Raw genomic sequence first — 18,149 nt, 5'->3', positions numbered from 1 at the left:
CCAGAGAGAACCCACACAGGAACAGGGAGAACATGGAGACTCCACACAGAAAGATCCTGTGCTGGAGCCGGGACTCGAACCTGGAACCTTCTTGCTGTGAGGCGACAGGGCTGACCACTGCACCACCGTGCAGCCCACATATATTTCATGTATTACTGGTAAACTTTTTGTCTGTGAAGAGTGGTACAAGGTTGGCTCTTATAGGTGGAAAAAAAAAATTGATATTATGAAGGATTTTATGCCTGAGGTAGGAAATGTGTTTTTGGAGGGTTTATATATATTTTAATGTTGTAAAATGTTATAATGTAGTATAATAATATAAAAAGTCATTAAAAAGTTCTTGCTCTTGATACAAATTTCTGAAATTACAAAGTGAAAAAAAAGGAACTCATTTTCTGGAACTGTGTAATTCATGGAAATAAAGAAATTATCTGCTTCATAACAATTATTATACAGCTAAAATTAAAGTATTTTGACTAAAATAGGAAAATCAGCTTGTGCAAATACAGAATATTAAATACAATCTTGATGACAGTGAATTTGTAACATGTTGTGGAAGAATGCTTTTCCAACATTAGAATCAATTTAAGATTTCTTGTTGACGCTGAGTCATCTGTCAGTATGGGAAAGAATTTGACTGTTTTGCTCCATCAGGCTCCAGAGCGTCTTTTTGTGGAGTCTCTTTGACGTATCCTTTAGCAAAGAGATAGAACTGCTCCAGTCATTTCCCTCTTCCCAAGTTGGCTTCATCTAACAAAGAAAAAAAGACAAAGATTATGAAACTCAAAAATGTAATTAACCGTGACCAAACACATCTCATACCGGAGCTGCGAGTGTCTTACTGGCGTAGTCCTCCGGGGTCATGGGTTGAGAGATGACCTTTCTAAAGGCCTCCAGCCACTCCCTCTGCTCCTGCTCCTGCTCACACATGAACACAAACTGCCTCCCTGGTGTCTGCAGGGTGATGCCACAGTGCCACCGCGCTCCTCTGGAGCTCCGGCTGCTGCTCTCTGATGCGGAGTATCTGTGGCTCTCGTTGCCGATGAAGACAGCGCCCAACTCTGTGGCGTCCTGACCGTGACAACAAGGAGCATGAACATAACACGTGGAACAAACGCTCGATTGTTCCCTCTTCAATTAAACCTCATTTTTTCATTCATTATTGTAGTTTTATAAACAAGGTCTTTAACTATTGCTTGACAATCAGAAAAGTTTTCATCGAATTTCATATTTTCCTTGCCAATATGATCATGTTTTCGGTGGTATTTGTTTGTCCGTCAACATTATCATACCGCAGAGCCGGTTTGCACCAAACTTGGTGGAGGGAGTTGCAGGGTGGGCCAACAAAGAACGCATTCAATTATGAGGGTGACTCGTCATCTCGCCACTTTGCGACAACAGGAAATGACATGTTTATTCACACTTTTATGTAACCCTAGTGGGCGAACATGATCAGCCTCCAATATGGTCAGAATGTTGGTGACGGGTTACGGTGATGGATGAGTTTGTTAAGTGGTGTTACTGCGGCAAGGGGGACAATTTGGATTCTGATCTTTTCCCACATTTATAAGCTGATTTTAGGTCTAAGTTCATCACAGCACCTGGTGTTTACAGGAAGTAAACCTGATGTAACAAACATAATTTGATTTACATCAAAATGACACTGTGTTGTCTGCACTTGATGTGATCCTGTAATGTGACATAGTGTACTCGCGTGTTTTCTAGCGACACCTAGTGGATAAACAAAGTAATATTTACGCCACAATTCACCACAAGCACATAATAGGTCCTCAGCACCGAGCGTCAGAGGCTGAAAGTTCACCTTCCAAGACGTTTGTGCTCTCTGAGTACTTTCTAGTTTTTGAATGTTTTGGACTTTTGCAAACATTTACTCATTTCACCCAAGAAAGCGTGTCTTCATTACCAGTGGTGATTTATAATATAGCAGCTTTCTGTTCATTGCGCACAGCGTGAACCACCTCTTCTTGAATGGCTCCCGTTGCTGAGAGAAAAAAGCAAATAAAAACAATAAAGAAAAGGAAGAAAATTGATTCAATCAATTTGGCATAGAGTACAGGAAGAAAAATGTGTGATGAACGTAGACCGTCAACACACCGTTGGACCAGTTTTCTCCATGTATCCTTCCTTTAGGCAATGTCTTGTTATCTGAGGTATTAACTATGTGAAGAAACACATAGAGGACTGAGTGAATGCTGCAGTTAGACACTTCAACAATATATTCAAGCTCAGTATGTCTCACATCATTTTCTCGAAGAGTGGGATTTTTCTTTCGCAGGTAATCCAAACGTGTGGCCCGAATAGCATTGAAAAAGGACACAATTACCTGTAAAGACAGTTCATTATGAGGACTACTGCAGAGGACACCGCCTACCAACTGTAACATGTGTTCGGTGAGACATAAACGTGTGCAAGGTGAATCAATAAAACATGCTGTTGTCAATCAAGTGTGAGATTCAATGGTGAATACTGAGTCGGTCTGTGCTGTACTTGCAGAGATATTAAAAAAGAGAAAAAAAAAGGAGCAAGCTAACCTGTCCGTTCTCATGGTAAACAAACAGATTCCTGGTACGTTCGTCCTGCACGTAGGAGATCTGCAGGCCGTGAGCGTGACCGATCTTTTCTGGTTGGAACACTGCATTCATGTCCTTCATGTTGATAATGGCTTTGGGACCTTTGGACTTCATGAACAGATAGAAAGATTATTCAAAAAGACTCGAGTGTGCATATAAGACACTGGGAATTATTCATAAACAGTCACAAGGCAATAACGCTTTACTCACATCCTCTTTAATGAAGTATCTGAGTGTGAAGTCTCTGCGGGACAGCAGAAAGATCCTCTTTAAAAACTGCTTGTTATCTTTGCCCTTCTTCCATAGTGTTGACTCAAACACATCTAGGTCGAATGCAACAAATAAATACTATTAATAAAACTGCGTTCTGTTATGTATGTAGGAAAAAAGAATCCAAGATAAGTACCTGTGCTATAAGCGTGTGGAAACTTGTTTTCTCCTGTAAATTCTCTTCTTTCATACTTAGCACGGATCCACTGGTCCTTAAGAACCCTGAAAGTTAAGCAAAAGGCCCATCATGTTTAATGGCTTATCAATGAAAGACTCTCAAAGGAACACACCACTTTGGAGGAAATACACTAAGTTCACATCCTCCCCTTCAGCCAGTGTTTTAATGAGAACGAATACCTCAGGAAAAACTAAGACCCTGAACCTTTTCTTTTTCTTTTCTATGATGATATTCTTCCTCTCCCCTTCCACCACCATTCAGTGTGCTGAACTAACTAGCAGTCAGTCGCTGTCTGAGCGTCTCAGCTCTGTCCTGCACCAGAGGGCGACAGAAGGATCTGTCCTCCCGTCTGGCTCTGGAGAGGATGGTCAATTACCACATTTGCCCAAAAGGTTTTCAACCATGAGTACCGTGAATATTCATGTTATTTTTTTTGTTTTTATGACTTTGACAGATGATGTTTTGTGTACCACCGTCTCTGGTTCCTCTTCATTCGTTTGTTTTGTTTCACAACTGACATCCTGCACAAAGTGTCTCTCTGCCTCCTGATCAAATTATGAAAAATATGAATGAAAAAAGAGAACAGCGTAGGCAGATATTTACAGTATATTTATAATCTCATTGCCATCATTATTATTGTTTGATTGTTTTTTGTTGTTCTGTCAAACCACATGGTGGGTGAAATCTGCCCCCCACTTTCTGTGATCCACTCTTCTCTGTACATGTTCTACTTTATCTTATCATATCATATATCATATATATCATATCTTATATTATATATCATATCATATATCATATCATATATCATATCATATATCATATCATATATCATATCATATATCATATCATATATCATATCATTTATCATATATCATATATCATATCATATATCATATCATATATCATATCATATATCATATCACATCATATATCATATCATTTATCATATATCATTTATCATATATCATATCATATACCATATCATTTATCATATAATATATCATATCATATATCATATCATATATCATATCATTTATCATATATCATTTATCATATCATTTATCATATCATTTATCATATATCATATCATTTATCATATCATTTATCATATATCATATATCATATCATTTATCATATATCATATATCATATATCATATCATATATCATATCATATATCATATCATATATCATATCATTTATCATATCATTTATCATATCATTTATCATATATCATATCATTTATCATATATCATATATCATATCATATATCATATCATATATCATATCATATATCATATCATATATCATATCATTTATCATATCATTTATCATATCATTTATCATATATCATATCATTTATCATATATCATATATCATATCATATATCATATCATATATCATATCATATATCATATCATATATCATATCATTTATCATATATCATATATCATATCATATATCATATCATATATCATATCATATATCATATCATTTATCATATATCATATATCATATCATATATCATATCATTTATCATATATCATATCATTTATCATATCATTTATCATATATCATATCATATATCATATCATATATCATATCATATATCATATCATACATCATATATCATATAATATATCATATCATTTATCATATAATATATCATATAATATCATATATCATATCATTTATCATATCATATATCATATATCATATCATTTATCATATATCATATCATATATTATATATAATGTCATATATCATATCATATATCATATCATTTATTATATATCATATCATATATTATATATAATATCATATATCATATCATATAATAATTCTTTCTCCCTGTTAAACCTTTTGACCCCAAAAGCTGAGAAAATAGAGCAAAGTTCCAAAATACTGGAAGTATCTTGAAATGAGTGACAGCTGCACCTCAGTTCCTCAAAGACCTTAAGTCTTTGTTCCTCTTTCAGCTCTCCTCCACATTCACCAACTCAACTCTCCAGTTTACAGTGAGTCTCTGTCAAATGTGCTGACATTCACTTACACGCAGTCTTTCTGCTGAGGCCGGTAGAAGAAGGTGGGAACACACTTCTCATAAATGGCTTTAGCAGCAGAATTCCCCCTCTCGCGCATGGCCTGGAAGCACAAGACACATGTTTTAAAAGGTTAGAGGAAGACAAGTTACATTTATTTATTTTTGCAGATTCTTTTCTCAGAGGAGGATTAATTCATTTATAGGGTAACCGGATTAAGTAAAACTGGAAAAAATTGCTCTGCTATTTTGCATAACAAGATAAACCCCATGGAATTATATATAATAAACTACATAATATAGACAGTACAACAGGAGTATAATCTAAAATTGCCCATGTATTTATATTTAGAGCAGATTATGAATGTGCAGATGAGGTTTCAGTAAGCAAATATGTTGGTTGCATGCTCAGATATGTGCAGGGTAACACAATCTTGAAGAAATTAAAAAAAAAAAAGAGAGAATTGAAAAATAAAGAATGATAATTGATTTCAGAATAATAGCCAAAAGAATAAAGAAAGAATGCAATACTAAGAAAATACAATAAATATACATATTAAAGATGTCTGAATGTGACTCTACCTCGACCAGTGAATCCTCCCAGAGATCCAGACGTATGGATTTGACTTTGCTGACATTGGGCAGATTACGATGCATCCCTGAGCAGTTCAGACACACAAAGATCCCCAGAGTGTAAGAGGCCCAGTCCGGCTCTGCAAGCAAGAAGTATTAAAGTCTTTAATTTACCAACAGGGCACCAAGTACCAAAGAAACTTTAACTGTGTGAGCAGGAGGTACAGACCACAACCTGGTGAAGTGAACATTCAAATAAATCTCTCATTTCCAGAATAAAGTAGAATACATGTGCGTAAATTTGAATAATAAATTAAAGCAAACAATCTTGTGTCTTCACACAAGGAATCAGTAAATACACACGCACACCCTTGTACTTATATCTTTGTGAGGAATTTCATTGACGTAATACATTCCCTAGCCCCTCACGCTAAACCTTACCATCTCTACTGACTGCCTGACCCTAACCTTGACCCTAAACCTCTCCTGAACCTGATTCTAACCTCCACCCTAAAACCAAGTCTTGACCTTCAAACTGCCCTTTGAAGATGTGAGGACCAGCTAAAGTGTCCTCACTTTCCAAAACTGTCCTCACTCTGTTGGTTAAATATGTATTCTAGTCCTCAGCATGTAGCAAGTACAAGAACACACGCACACACACACACGCGCACACACGCACGCACACACACACACACACACACACACACACACACACACACACACACACACACACACACTTGTGTTTTCTCTGCTTGTCAGTGATGGCCACAAGAGTTGGGCTTGATAAGAGGAACACTGAGGTTATACTACACACAACAGCCACCACTTCCCCTTATGAAAGTTGATTCCGACAGATGACTTAGTCATAAAATGACATTTTAGAACACAAAAATCAATGTGGTAGAAGGAGTTTAGACCATTTAATTTCAGTTAAACTTACACAAGGGAAACAAGCAAATTGACAGGGAAATCTACCAGTAACGGTCGTTGGTATCAGGTCTTAATTAGAATGAGTAAATGATACTTGCGAATATTTGCGCACTCACCAGGGGCTCCACAGTCAGCACACAGGTTGTTACATGGCTGTCGCGTCAAATCAAGGAGGATCCTGTTATTTCTCTCCAGGCTGGCCATAGGTGAAGATAGTATGACTTCCGTCAGACTGATTCATAGTTTGGATGATAGAGATTTACTCGACTCCATAGCAGGTGAAAAACACCAATTGTCTTCCGTGCCCAGCGAAACGCAGCCTAGCATTTCCTCTTACCAGCACAGCATCATGAAGTTTATTGTTCTGCTCACAAGCGTAGAGGTCCAGAAATAACCAGGAAAGGAAGTGAAAGAGACGTCACCACTTTCAAAAGAGAGGATGAGCGGTTGTGTCGAGAAAGGTTAACCATAAATACCATTATTTTTAATTTTAAGTTGGCTTTATTGAATTAAAGCTGCGTTGCATGGAGGAAGAAAAAAACGTACAAAATACAATAGTTCTCCAGTGTAACAGCTCATTTAAGTTCATTAAGTTCAAAACAATGTAGTCAATGGCCGGGAGGGGAAGTGTATATAACAGTCAGCTACAAAACACCCCACGTATGATTAAAATATGATGAGAAAACATATGTCCGATTTATATGAAAATGTTACAATGTATAACTACCACTGCACACTAAGGCACCTTTATTGAGTTTTTCCTGAGTCTTTAAATTACAGGTTAAAAAAAAAAGATAGCAAAGCAAAATCTATGGTATAAAAAAATCACCCGCAAGTGGTACAGAAAAGTGTCTAATAAGCATATTTTGAAAATGTACATTTAATGGATTCCTTTGTGTCACTGTCTGTGTACAAGGAGAGACTTAAAAATGTGCTGAAATCGAAAATATTGCACTTCTCAGCGGTGTCTAGTCTGCCTCTAAAGTTGTGTTTATTCTTTCACCTATTTGAATTGAAATATTGTAAATATTTGTCACAGCCGACTGATATACGTGATTATTCAAATCAATCTATTACGTAACAAATCATTTGATTGATTTAAATCAACCGACAGCCCTACTTGATATACTGTATAATGTACTGGGTTTTTTTAGAGAGTAAATGGTCTCAGAGAAGACAAAAACTTTCCGGCAGTCAGACCCTAATGAATGATAAATGATGACATGAGGGAGGGAACCTCAGTATGTCTTCAGTCAAAATCTATGGTCCCGAAAAAAGCCACCAGTTCCACGTGAATAAGAGCAAAGTACTGATCCTGACCAACACGTAGTGGTATTCAGTTTTAAAATCGATGTACAATTCAGCAGTGAACATTAAAAGAAAAAAACTCCGGAACCATCGGTGGTGGTGTTCTTGTGCCACGTCGGTCATTTAGACGTGTCGGACAATACCCGAAGGACAACGTTTGCTTGACTTTTACAATGTTGTGGCAATTCCGACTGTTTTTTTTACCTATATAGATGAAGATGTGGGTCGCCAGGAGATTTCTGTCGTTGGTGACTCATAGTGGTAAGTAAGCACGTTAGTTGCGGGTAACGATTCATGAACTAACTGCTTCTGAGCGCATGGAACTCTTCAGCTAACTTGTTATTGCTATCAAGGCCTGTGTTTCCAATGCCATCTGTTTTAAACCTCCAACCTTTCAGCTTAAAATTCTCGCAACTTGAACTTCAACCAGGTTAATTGGAGAATTTAACCCCCGCCTTGTGCCTCCCGCAGGTCGGGTTACGGGACACGCAGGCTTGTTCAAACGCACCAGGATCGTCTCTCTCCCCGAGCTGGAGATACAATATCTCCAGTGCACATGTTGTTGGAGGAGCCGAGTACCAGTGGCATGCTTCGAGACCCTAAACGCCTCCACCTCCTCTACCTCTTCCGATCATTGTAAACATGACGACAGCGTGTCTCTGGACGCCTGCTACACTTCCGAGCAGCGGGACACCATCCTGCAGATTCTTAACAACGGCACACCCGCGGATCTGGCGGGTATCAAGTTACTGAGAGGTCGAAAGTCGCTCAGTATTGTGGACTACAGAACTAAAAACGGCCCTTTTAAAACTCTAGAGAGCCTGGTCAAGGTTCCGAGATTTAAGCACAAAAGCGCCGTTATAGTCTTCAACGCGATTCTCAACCCGGTTAAGAAGAAGAAAGTCAAGGCTCAACTGGGCAAATTCATCAGGCCCGAGGTGGACGTGTCCTGGCTGGAGGTGAGGCCCTGCGTCGTGCGAATTCGATATGCCGATATTTTCGGAGCTAATTTGTCCGATGTTTACTGATGTCGATATTATGTTTATAAAAACAGGCTTATGATATTCAAGTCTCATCTCCCTGAAACTACAGGTTTTGTTCCTCTGGGCATCTTCTCAGCTGTTAAACTTCTTCTGTATATGTTTACTCAGGATGCCAACTCCATCGTATCGGTAGTAAGTTCGACAACTAGGATCTCCTGGGCTCACGTGGACCGCGGGATGATGGTGCTGGACTGGCAACAGATTGTATGTCCTAATTTCCTGAAGGGGTCATACATGGCTTCTGCTTACCTGAACGACGTGAGTGTGAATAAATTTCACTAATTGATCCTGAGTGAGAAAATCTTTGCAGACAAAAATGTGTCTTTGTCTCCAGGTGTCTGCAGCTGTGTCCTGCCTCCCTTCAGCTGACTTCTACATCATAGAAAAACCATCCATCTCAGTCCCCAACTCAGCCCTGTTACCCATAGTCACCCACATGAGGACAGTGGAGGCCATGCTGTTTGCTCTGCTGGAGCCCAAAAACACCCCACCAGACATAAACATTCCTCCCAGGTAAGAAAAAGGGCATTTAGAGGTACAGAAGCCCCCAAGGAAAAGCAAATCATGATGAGACTCTTGCTCCCTTAGAGTTCTGAACATGATTCGTAATGCTGTGGGACGTCATTTCGGGCTGATGGTCGGCGATTCTCGGACCAGCGGGGTGCAGGTGGTGCAACGGCTGATGACAGAGTCTGTGACACAGAAGAATCCTCGTGTCCACTTCCCCGCAGAGCTGCTCCTCAAGTACAGGAAGGCGTTTGGGATGGGCAGAGGAAAAGGAGAAGAACTCTGCGACGCACTTCTTCAGGCAGTGGCGTTTTACGAACTGCTTGGCGAATCCTCCAGTTAGATGTCAGTAGCTGATGTGGCCACAGACACAACATCAATGTATTCAAGACCTGTTCAGACCTGTCACACTTGTCAGGTCCTGCTGCGTTGATGGTACCTGACTGCTTGATAGTCTTCTTCTACTGCAAAGTAGACGGACCATCTGTTTAACACTGCTGCTATGGTGTTGCTACATCTGAGGTCTACTTTGGTAGATTGTATGAAATATGAGGAGTTCTATTTATTGCAGGATTTATTTAATTGTTTTTGCAATGAGAGAAGTACAGCACCAGGACACTTGTTAAAAAAAACAACAACAAAAAAACACTTATTGACTATACATGATTGCGCTTCAATTCAAATAAAATGTAACTCCTCATCTGTGTTGCATTATTTTCAGATAAAATAAATAAAGAGTATTATAAATACTTAATGTGGTTGCGAGGATTTGATGTTAAGCAGCTGTTGTCAGGGAAATCTTCAGCCAGGTGTTGGATAGTCGACTTGGAGAGGCCCATGTGGAGGCTGCTCAGGTAGTCCCCACACCTAACATGGTGGATTAATCAGTTTAATTCTGCCTACAAAGAATTTCAGGGTATATCATTAAATGGTTGAACCTGAGGCTCACAACTTGGGAGTAAGTTTCTTTTATCCAGTGATTATTTCAGCAGAGGACTGACCTGGTAACACCAGCTGGCTCCGATTAACCTACCATTCATTCTGTTTTCTGATGCGGCTCGAACGTGTTCTGTTGTATCTGGGCTCACCTGACTGGCTCGTCTCTCTTTTGTCTCTGAGAGCGACTGATGGCGCGGAGGACCGGCATGTAGTCAACGGTGACGGCTTGTCTGTTCCCCTGCAGGCTGAAGCACCGGCTGCTGAGCACGGCCCTGCTCAGCTCGTACCTCCTCTGGGAGACACTGGGGAGACGCGCAACTATTAGACCTGAGGAATTTTAAATGGGAACGCCTGCATTGCATTTTAAAACAGTACAGAAAAAATGTGCAAGGTCATTGTGTCACCGTTAAACAAGGTTGTTTGTCTAATTTAGACAAAGTGACATCAGATGTAACAGGACATCTATGCTGACGGGCCATTAACAGTCTCAGTAAGAATTTAGAGGTTAAAGTGGAGAATTCACTCACCTTGGTGCACTCAGAGGTTGAGAACTACAAATCAGACTCTTTCTGTTGGAGAATGTCAGCGTCTCCACCAGCCTTGTCCAGCTCACCTCTCCCAGTCTCTGTCTGCATCTCTGGGCTCCTGTCCACACCTCAGACACTCGACCCCAGCAGCTGTGACACCCCAAACCCTCAACAGCAGCCTGGATGTCTAACAGCCTCTCCTGATTACAGCTCCTGACTTCCTCCTCCCTCATCTCATCCAACAAGCTGTCCTTTAACTCTGCTCCGGTCCAGACAAACTCCTCTCGTCTGCAGGATCCTGTAACCGGGAACTCTGTAGCTGGAACTGTGGAGTCGATGTGAGACATGAGGTCAAAGAAGTTGCTCAGGGCATCCAAACAGTCAGCTGCTGCTTTGGCTGCACTTAGATCAGTCTTGCCATCTGAATTTGGGGCTCTTAACTGAGTCAACGATGGTCTTTGAGGTCTTGATGTTAAACTGGAAGGTGCAACTCCTGCTGCTGTGTTTTTCTTTCTGCTGAGTCTGGATACATTCCTGACTGAGTCACTTTTCATTGCTGTTGCACTCATTTGGACGTCAGAGGGAGCCAGCTCCCTCTGCAGCTCAGAGGAGGCCACCTCCTCCAGGGCTGGAGACGTCTGGGTCCCGATGGGTAGGAGCAGCTCCAGGTTGGAGTAGAGCAGAGGAACTTCTCTCCTCCAGCTCTCAGCAAGGAGCTTCAGGAGCTGGTTGGTGTCTGGCTCAGTCCAGGACTGAGGGGGAAGAATTGCAAACATGTGAGAGACGTTATGTCTAATAAATGTGTGAAACAATAGCAAAGATGCTACCTTTAGGAGGGTCAATAGATGGTTCCGGGTCACAGGATGGAGACCCAGCATGCTGGCAGTGCAACATATGTCAGGTGAGGGAAGCTGGAAGTCTGTAATAGAAAAATGATACAAATCTGTGCACTTGTACAGAGAATTGATTGTGAAACCCTTTGGGCAATAAAACAAAAAGGTTTTCTGTTATTGTGGCAAACCTTGAATACTCTTCACCCAGAATTGCAGCTGGAGCAGGCAGCGTCTGATGTCACCTCGGGTCAGCGTGAAGAGACTTGCAGCATCGTGCAAGTCCAGTTTAACATTCTCAGCCAAACACACCAGCTGTAGGTAGCTACAGACATGCAGCTGGGAGAGGACAGAGTGCATGTTTCTCACAACATTTTCTCTGCCTTGGTTTTCGTGGGTACTTCACAAATAAATATGCAATATAAAGCAACTTTTTGAGAAGTACACTTATTTATAACCTTTCCCAGAGCCAGACGAGAAGACGGACACCCTTCTCTGAGACCCACAGAGACCTGCTCAGTGCTACTTAGCTTAGCACAGTGAATGGTAGAGGCTAGGATGTGTTAGCGTACCTCTGTCAAAAATAACCAATCACATTTTTCTCCAAAACAGTCTTTTCCGGCATTAAGAGAATCAGGGCTGTGTGTAACATTTACTGATGAGATATCAGCCAGTTAGCTGACGACAGGAGGAGAATCTACCGCTACTAATCATAGCCAACTGACAAGGATTACTTCTAAACAAACCAAGGTCCAGAACCCGATCTTTTCAAAGCAGAATACACAGAGGAACAGCAGGTATGCTCACCTGCCCATCCACTACTATTCAGTTGGCTGAGCTAACTAGCGGTCAGCTGGGCTTTGTGAGTCTCAGCTCCCTTAAGTAAACACAGAGGAGAGATGAGTGTCTCTTGTGTTGTCCGGCTCCAGGGAGGATGGAAAAGAACATTACTTCTAAACGCAGTTGGTGTGTTCTTCTAAGGATGAGGTCGTCCAACAGTTCAGTGGTAAAAGCTCAACTTACAGCTGATGGTGTCTTGAAAACGATTTCTTCCAAGGTGCAGCTGAATCTCTCCCGGAATGTGGGATCTAAGAAGGACATTTGAGTTCCATCACAGCGTGTCTTCTGCTGGTTTCTATTCTAAATGTTACAATGTACACATTTACCATTGGTGGTCAGAACCACGGGCCTTTTTGTGGTCGCCATGAAAGTCTTGACGGCTGCGAGGAAACCAACATCGTCCGCAAATATGACATCAACCTGCCAGAACCAAAAGTTGCTGATCAACCCGAGACCGAACATGGTTTTATGTACCGCTTCATATCCATTAAATTACAGGTTCTTATGGTTCACAGTTGCCAAAGGGATTACCTCTTCAAACAAAATGAGCGATGTGGATGTTTTTTTGTTCTGCCACACAGTTTGATCCGACTTGGATGTCAGGTTGCCAGATTTCATGCCATCTGGTTTCTCTGATGGTGACTGACCACCGAGGTGGAAGTGATCTGCTGTGGCTTTCATCTTAAAGTAGTTCGCCAAAGTGACTGTGGCTGGATTTCCTTTTCCTTTTTCACCGAAGCGGCAAAGCTTCCGCGCTGGCCGCTTCTTAGAGCTGGAGATGACATTTCTGGGAGCCACAGATTTTCCTGTTGAAGGCAAGAATATAAATCCCCTGAGTATAAAACTCCTGATAACCCTTTGGAATGGAGTGTTGATGCACATTCCCATCGTCTCCCACGGGGTTTTGTGACTTTATGGATAAGCTAGCAAAACAGTAGCGGTTTTTATTGATCTAATCTTTGCCTTAATCCTCAAGATTAAAACTCCAAGAAAACTATGCCAATTTAAATTTGAGGTGTTATTTTTTTAAAAAATGTTCATGATCGACTTCCAAAGATTCACTTTGATATTTGCCGCCTGTCTCATTTAGCTGCTTGATAGCAAACATTTCCATGTTAAAAAAAGTTTAGAATTTAAAAATCTGGTTTATACTGGCTTATTTTATACCAAAATAACCAATAACCAAATCTTAAAATATCTACAAGTTCTTCAGGCATTTGACTGAACACCCAAAGACTTGGAGACAAACAACGCTCACTTAGTTTGTGATCGTAGGATCATTTTTTTCACCACTGCACAGATGTGTCCCCAATTACACAAACTGATTACAGAGCAATCTCACATATATCATACCAGGAGCCTTTTCAGTTTTAGGGGGGAAGTTTTTGGTGCTGTAGTTGTTGAAGTAAGCCGGTTTCAGGGGGTCTTTCCCAGAGGGCTCCACTAGGTGCGACTGGGTTGCTTCCTTCAGTTGGGACAGAACATTGCGGCCGCTTCGCTGCGAAGAGCAGTTCACCTCGAATACCTTTGAGTTTAATTGGAGAGAACAAAGAGGACAACTATGAACAATTAATGTCTAGAGGGGCGGGAGGCTGGAGGAGAGGGTCTCAGTGTGGAAGGCGGGTCTTCCCAGTGGGCTTCGGTGCCAGCAGAGGCTCAGTGGAAGAAAAGGGAAAGATTTACAGTATTCGTTATCAAAGGGACATCAGCGAGAGGAGATTTAATGGATGGGATCTGGTTAGAGAGAGATCAGAAATACAGTGGTTTTGAGGAACGATACAGTTTTTTCCTACTTTACTAGAATAAGAAACCTTTTCATGTATTTGGTGCAGTTGGAGGCTATGGAAAACAGAAATATCCTGCATGTTTGGCTTGATTGTTGAGTGTCTGTGGGATTAAATAACAATCAGGATCCCAAAATCAGCAGGGAACAGCAAACCAAATCTAGTTGATTATGGGATAGATGGCGTGTGTGTGAGTGTGTGTGTCCCAAGAATTTGAAAAACCCCTCATCTGAAACCCGATGAACTTGCAAACAGGGTGAGGGGGGGAAAAATGCCTGTCGTACGAAGCTATTCGCTATTAATTTATCATTTTATCAGTTTATCCAAGCTCTGATCTCATGACTGATCATTTCAGACTGACGTTGATAATCTTAGGGATGAAGCCGACATTTTTAGAACTTGCATTATGCTAGCAGGCCTTTCTCAGCATCAACGAGCTAGCACTAAACAACCAGAGCTCACCACTCATCTCACAGTTTCCTATATTCAGTGATAAAATATTCATTTCATATTATTCTGGCTTGGATTCCAACCTTGAAGCCCAGCTCCTGAGCGCAGGCGTACACTGAGGCGGTCTTGCCCACACCTGAAGGCCCTGTAATTAGCATGGCGTTGCAAAGCATCTCCTCTCCGCCGTCTTCTGAACCAGCCTCACCCTGGAAGTCTCCACAATCCCATGATTCTGCAGAAGAGGGCAGTCATTACATGTGTGCCACAAACACTAACATCTGTGAATTCCTGGGTGCTTTAAATCAAATTCTTGTCATGTGAACAGCCAGAAATAAGCAGGTTAGAACCCATTTTTAGACATATAAATTTTGACCTTGAGGGTAAACGTAAAGTGACACGTCGTCAGCTCATACCGCTGCTGTTTTCTTCCTGTTTTCTTTCTTGCATCGTCCTCTTCTCGTCACAGTCCGCTCTTCGTTTCCATTTCTTCAACCAACTGAGTTTCAGAGAGAGAGAGAAAAAAATCCCGTTTAGGATTGGTTTCCAGTCCATCAGCGAGAATCTGGGTTTATTCGCTGTGTAAAACATACCTGTGTAATTTATTCACTGAGACTGAATTGCCGATGACTTCGTTGGACCTCTGAGGGCCGTACTTGTCTGTCCAGAGCACGTCCTCAGAACTGGAATCTGGACAAGATACGATCACTTCACATTACTGAAAGAACATAAACACATTTTCCTTGAATGAAGAGAAACTGTGAAGCTTTACTTCTTTGGACAAAGTCGCAGTTTATGACTGACCGGTCATCTGGTTTTGTTTGATTCATTTCGTAAGAATTGACTTCGTAACTTTTCACCAGGCTCTCTCTCTCAGTTTGCCGTTTCAGTCGATGAGTGCGGCTTAGTCGGCTTATTCTGGGCCGCGTCTTTGCCAGCTGGACGACGCTCTCAGCCTCCTGTGTGGACAGAGGATGGCGACTCATCCCAGTGGTACCCTCCGGAGTCAGACTGGGTCGCGGACTTTTGGACCCCTTCGGAGATTCTTCATTTTCCTGTTTCCTTTTCTTTTTTGAGTGTTTCTCTTGATTGCTGATCTTTTTTTCTGCTTCGGAAAGAAAAGAAAGTTTAGCGGCGTGGTTCAATCTAATTACACATAACGAATACGAAGATTACACCCTGCAGGGGCTCTGATATCTCATGAATAAGACATAAAATAAAATCAGCAGTGGGGGTCGGATAAAATACTGCAATTCTTGGCAATACTTCTACCTCCACTTCCAATACCATATCAGAGCACCAAAGAATAATATCAAATTAGGTACTGTGTTCACTTCGCATGTTGAAAAAGAAAAAGGTTTGAATAAATTCACAATTCCTTTTCTTTGCTCTTTTTTTGTTGTGTCTCGTGGATATCACGATGCCTCACTGACACAGTACTGCAATAGATTAATTACTGCAGTTACTGAAGGATGTACTGCAGTGATCATAGGCAATAATGTGATAGTGTTTTATTACTTCATGTCTGTGATTCCCAACTGTAATTCACACTCTAATAATAGCAGGCTGAGGGTGGATCTCCTGGGATGCGGTGTCACGGGTCAGTGTTTCTGTTGATGTGAACAGTCACACATGGTTTCAGATACGTTGAAGACTGAATTTGAACGATAAAAACTGTTACTATACGGCGTATTTGGTTTCCCTGGCACAATTATTAAAATAGATAACAAAAACAACATAAAAAACGAAAGAAAGATATCAGTATGGGCTTTGAAATATCAATATGGATACCGGCCTGGAATCTCACAATCGCTGCATCCATGAACCTCACCTCCAGCACCTTGCAGCCCATCTCTGGCTTTGGTCTGCAGACATTCAAACAGGTTCTGGACAGGAAAGGCCGTGTTCGATGCTTGGATGTCCCGCAGACAGCTGTGGAGGGTGGAGGGGGACAACTGTCCTCTCCAGGACCTCCTGGTCCGGGGAGATTCTGCTGGAGGTGTTGGTACCTCCTTCCGTCTTCTCTCATCCTGGCTCCGAGGAGAGACTGTTGATTCAGTCACCTCCTCTACACGACCGCTTCCTCTACTTCTGCCCTGTCGTGGTGAACGTAAGAAAATAGGAGCGATTTTAACATCTTTTATGCAACAGGTTCTCTTTTTCTCCGGTGGAGGTGCAGTTCCAGATCCACTGTCATTCTCAGGTGAAGTGTTGTCGTAGTTCGACACTGAAAGCGCTAATGTTAATGCGCTGGATGTCCGCAGGCGTGAGGCACCTTGACTCTTTTTAGTTCGTGTCAGTTTGTTTCGCATCGCCAAAAACGTCAGAGTTTGAGCTCTAACATTTTGGATTTAGCGCTCTGGTGTCCCGGAGTCTTCCGCCGTGTTAACGACGATAACGTTCCGTTCTTTGAACGGCAAAAGCTAACAAGTCGTTTAACTTTGACCCACGAAAGTATGGGTAGCTTCTAAAAGTAGCACGAAAACACTAAGCGTCTGGATATTTAGCTCTCAATCTCTGAAAAGTTTAAATTCTTCCTTTTTTCTTCGGTTCAATGGCGGGATCTAGCAGCACAGGTACAGCAGCGCCACCTACTGAGCTGGAGTCCTAGAGTTGCCGCTTATAAAGGTTTGGGCAAATGTTGAACTTCCCGATCAATAAATGAATACACAATTCTCCTATCATAGTGTCCAATTGATGCAGTTTTTTGTTGAAAAAGTGTACAGTTTGGTTTGCAGCCTACTCTTCTGTGAATTCCTATAAAATAAATCGTAAAAAAAAAATTCAGAAATACTTTCATTTTCCTCCATAAAAAGGCTGATTCTAAATTTAACCTAGTTATACTACTGTTAGAATATTCAATAAAACTGTACATAATTTATGTCTCATGTATATTGAAAAGTAGAAAACTAAAGTAGGTTTCTCTCAATTATTTAATTTCTCCATAAATGAAAGCACAGCTGCTTTGTGACTGTCACCTTAACAGTCAAACTGATCTGGAGTCACCTTTAAACACACGTCAGGTTCTTGCCTGTGGGTTACTGAATGTAAAAAATTGATTCCAAACTGACATAATTTAAATATTTACTTCATTAGTTCAAAATAAATTTGTTTTACATGATATAGTTAAATGTCAGGTCTCAATTTCAAAGCTTAATTTAAACATTTAATCTAAATTTTACATCCAATGTTACATGTTAAACCTAAATGTTAAATCTAAACGCGAAATATTAATATAAAATCTAAGTATACATTTTAAATCTAAAAACCAAATCTAATTTAAATTTAACATTTAAAATTCTGAAAGATGCCAGCAGCCAAAATGAATATGAGACAACTATTT

The 18,149-nt window shown here is 40.8% G+C and overlaps 3 protein-coding genes across 4 annotated transcripts; 1 reads left to right on the top strand and 2 right to left on the bottom strand.

Annotated features, from left to right (window-relative positions):
* Window positions 1–273: 273 nt before the first annotated feature.
* On the bottom strand, window positions 274–6,955 carry LOC147257361 (arf-GAP with dual PH domain-containing protein 2-like). Of its 2 annotated transcripts, XM_086210177.1 has the most exons (11): window positions 6,698–6,955; window positions 5,661–5,791; window positions 5,091–5,182; window positions 2,998–3,083; window positions 2,802–2,914; window positions 2,553–2,699; window positions 2,261–2,344; window positions 2,116–2,178; window positions 1,925–2,002; window positions 843–1,071; window positions 274–750 (listed from the first exon to the last, which is right to left on the bottom strand). In XM_086210177.1, exons 1-11 carry the CDS (start codon window positions 6,783–6,785, stop codon window positions 722–724), a joined length of 1,140 nt encoding a protein of 379 aa, XP_086066303.1. In that variant the 5' UTR covers window positions 6,786–6,955; the 3' UTR covers window positions 274–721. The 2 variants fall into 2 exon arrangements, with proteins under 2 accessions (XP_086066303.1, XP_086066304.1); XM_086210178.1 differs by lacking the exon at window positions 2,261–2,344.
* A 1,037-nt stretch (window positions 6,956–7,992) lies between these two features.
* tefm (transcription elongation factor, mitochondrial) lies at window positions 7,993–10,180 on the top strand. The gene is made up of 5 exons (XM_086211245.1): window positions 7,993–8,150; window positions 8,361–8,848; window positions 9,041–9,190; window positions 9,267–9,445; window positions 9,521–10,180. The coding sequence occupies exons 1-5, from the start codon at window positions 8,102–8,104 to the stop codon at window positions 9,780–9,782; spliced, it is 1,128 nt and encodes a 375-aa protein (XP_086067371.1). The 5' UTR covers window positions 7,993–8,101; the 3' UTR covers window positions 9,783–10,180.
* atad5b (ATPase family AAA domain containing 5b) lies at window positions 10,013–17,369 on the bottom strand. The gene is made up of 14 exons (XM_086211244.1): window positions 16,638–17,369; window positions 15,579–15,914; window positions 15,400–15,496; window positions 15,223–15,305; window positions 14,893–15,041; window positions 13,929–14,100; window positions 13,107–13,381; window positions 12,902–12,995; window positions 12,759–12,823; window positions 11,927–12,074; window positions 11,733–11,824; window positions 10,906–11,657; window positions 10,528–10,680; window positions 10,013–10,306 (listed from the first exon to the last, which is right to left on the bottom strand). The coding sequence occupies exons 1-14, from the start codon at window positions 17,116–17,118 to the stop codon at window positions 10,180–10,182; spliced, it is 3,024 nt and encodes a 1,007-aa protein (XP_086067370.1). The 5' UTR covers window positions 17,119–17,369; the 3' UTR covers window positions 10,013–10,179.
* Between the last annotated feature and the right edge of the window lie 780 nt (window positions 17,370–18,149).

Source organism: Aulostomus chinensis, chromosome 8 (assembly GCF_037954235.1).
Source record: "Aulostomus chinensis isolate RoL2024-O1b breed Wild chromosome 8, RoL_Achi_v1.0, whole genome shotgun sequence".
In the NCBI taxonomy this organism is placed as follows: Eukaryota; Metazoa; Chordata; class Actinopteri; order Syngnathiformes; family Aulostomidae; genus Aulostomus; species Aulostomus chinensis.
Note: the sequence above shows the minus strand (reverse complement) of the source record. Positions and strands in the feature narration are given on the sequence as shown.

Bases quoted from the DNA above. Each gene is read 5' to 3' on its own strand.
- atad5b (XM_086211244.1), bottom strand. From the start codon at position 17,118: ATGCGAAACAAACTGACACGAACTAAAAAGAGTCAAGGTGCCTCACGC. The intron at 15,915-16,637 runs GTGAGGTTCATG...TTCTTTCCGAAG, and splicing joins TGGGCTGCAAGGTGCTGGAG to CAGAAAAAAAGATCAGCAAT. The intron at 15,306-15,399 runs GTATGTTTTACA...TCTGAAACTCAG, and splicing joins TCAGTGAATAAATTACACAG to TTGGTTGAAGAAATGGAAAC.
- LOC147257361 (XM_086210177.1), bottom strand. From the start codon at position 6,785: ATGGCCAGCCTGGAGAGAAATAACAGGATCCTCCTTGATTTGACGCGA. The intron at 5,792-6,697 runs GTGAGTGCGCAA...TCTTGCTTGCAG, and splicing joins TGCTGACTGTGGAGCCCCTG to AGCCGGACTGGGCCTCTTAC. The intron at 2,915-2,997 runs GTACTTATCTTG...CATTCGACCTAG, and splicing joins TCCACACGCTTATAGCACAG to ATGTGTTTGAGTCAACACTA.
- tefm (XM_086211245.1), top strand. From the start codon at position 8,102: ATGAAGATGTGGGTCGCCAGGAGATTTCTGTCGTTGGTGACTCATAGT. The intron at 8,151-8,360 runs GTAAGTAAGCAC...TGCCTCCCGCAG, and splicing joins GTCGTTGGTGACTCATAGTG to GTCGGGTTACGGGACACGCA. The intron at 9,446-9,520 runs GTAAGAAAAAGG...TTGCTCCCTTAG, and splicing joins GACATAAACATTCCTCCCAG to AGTTCTGAACATGATTCGTA.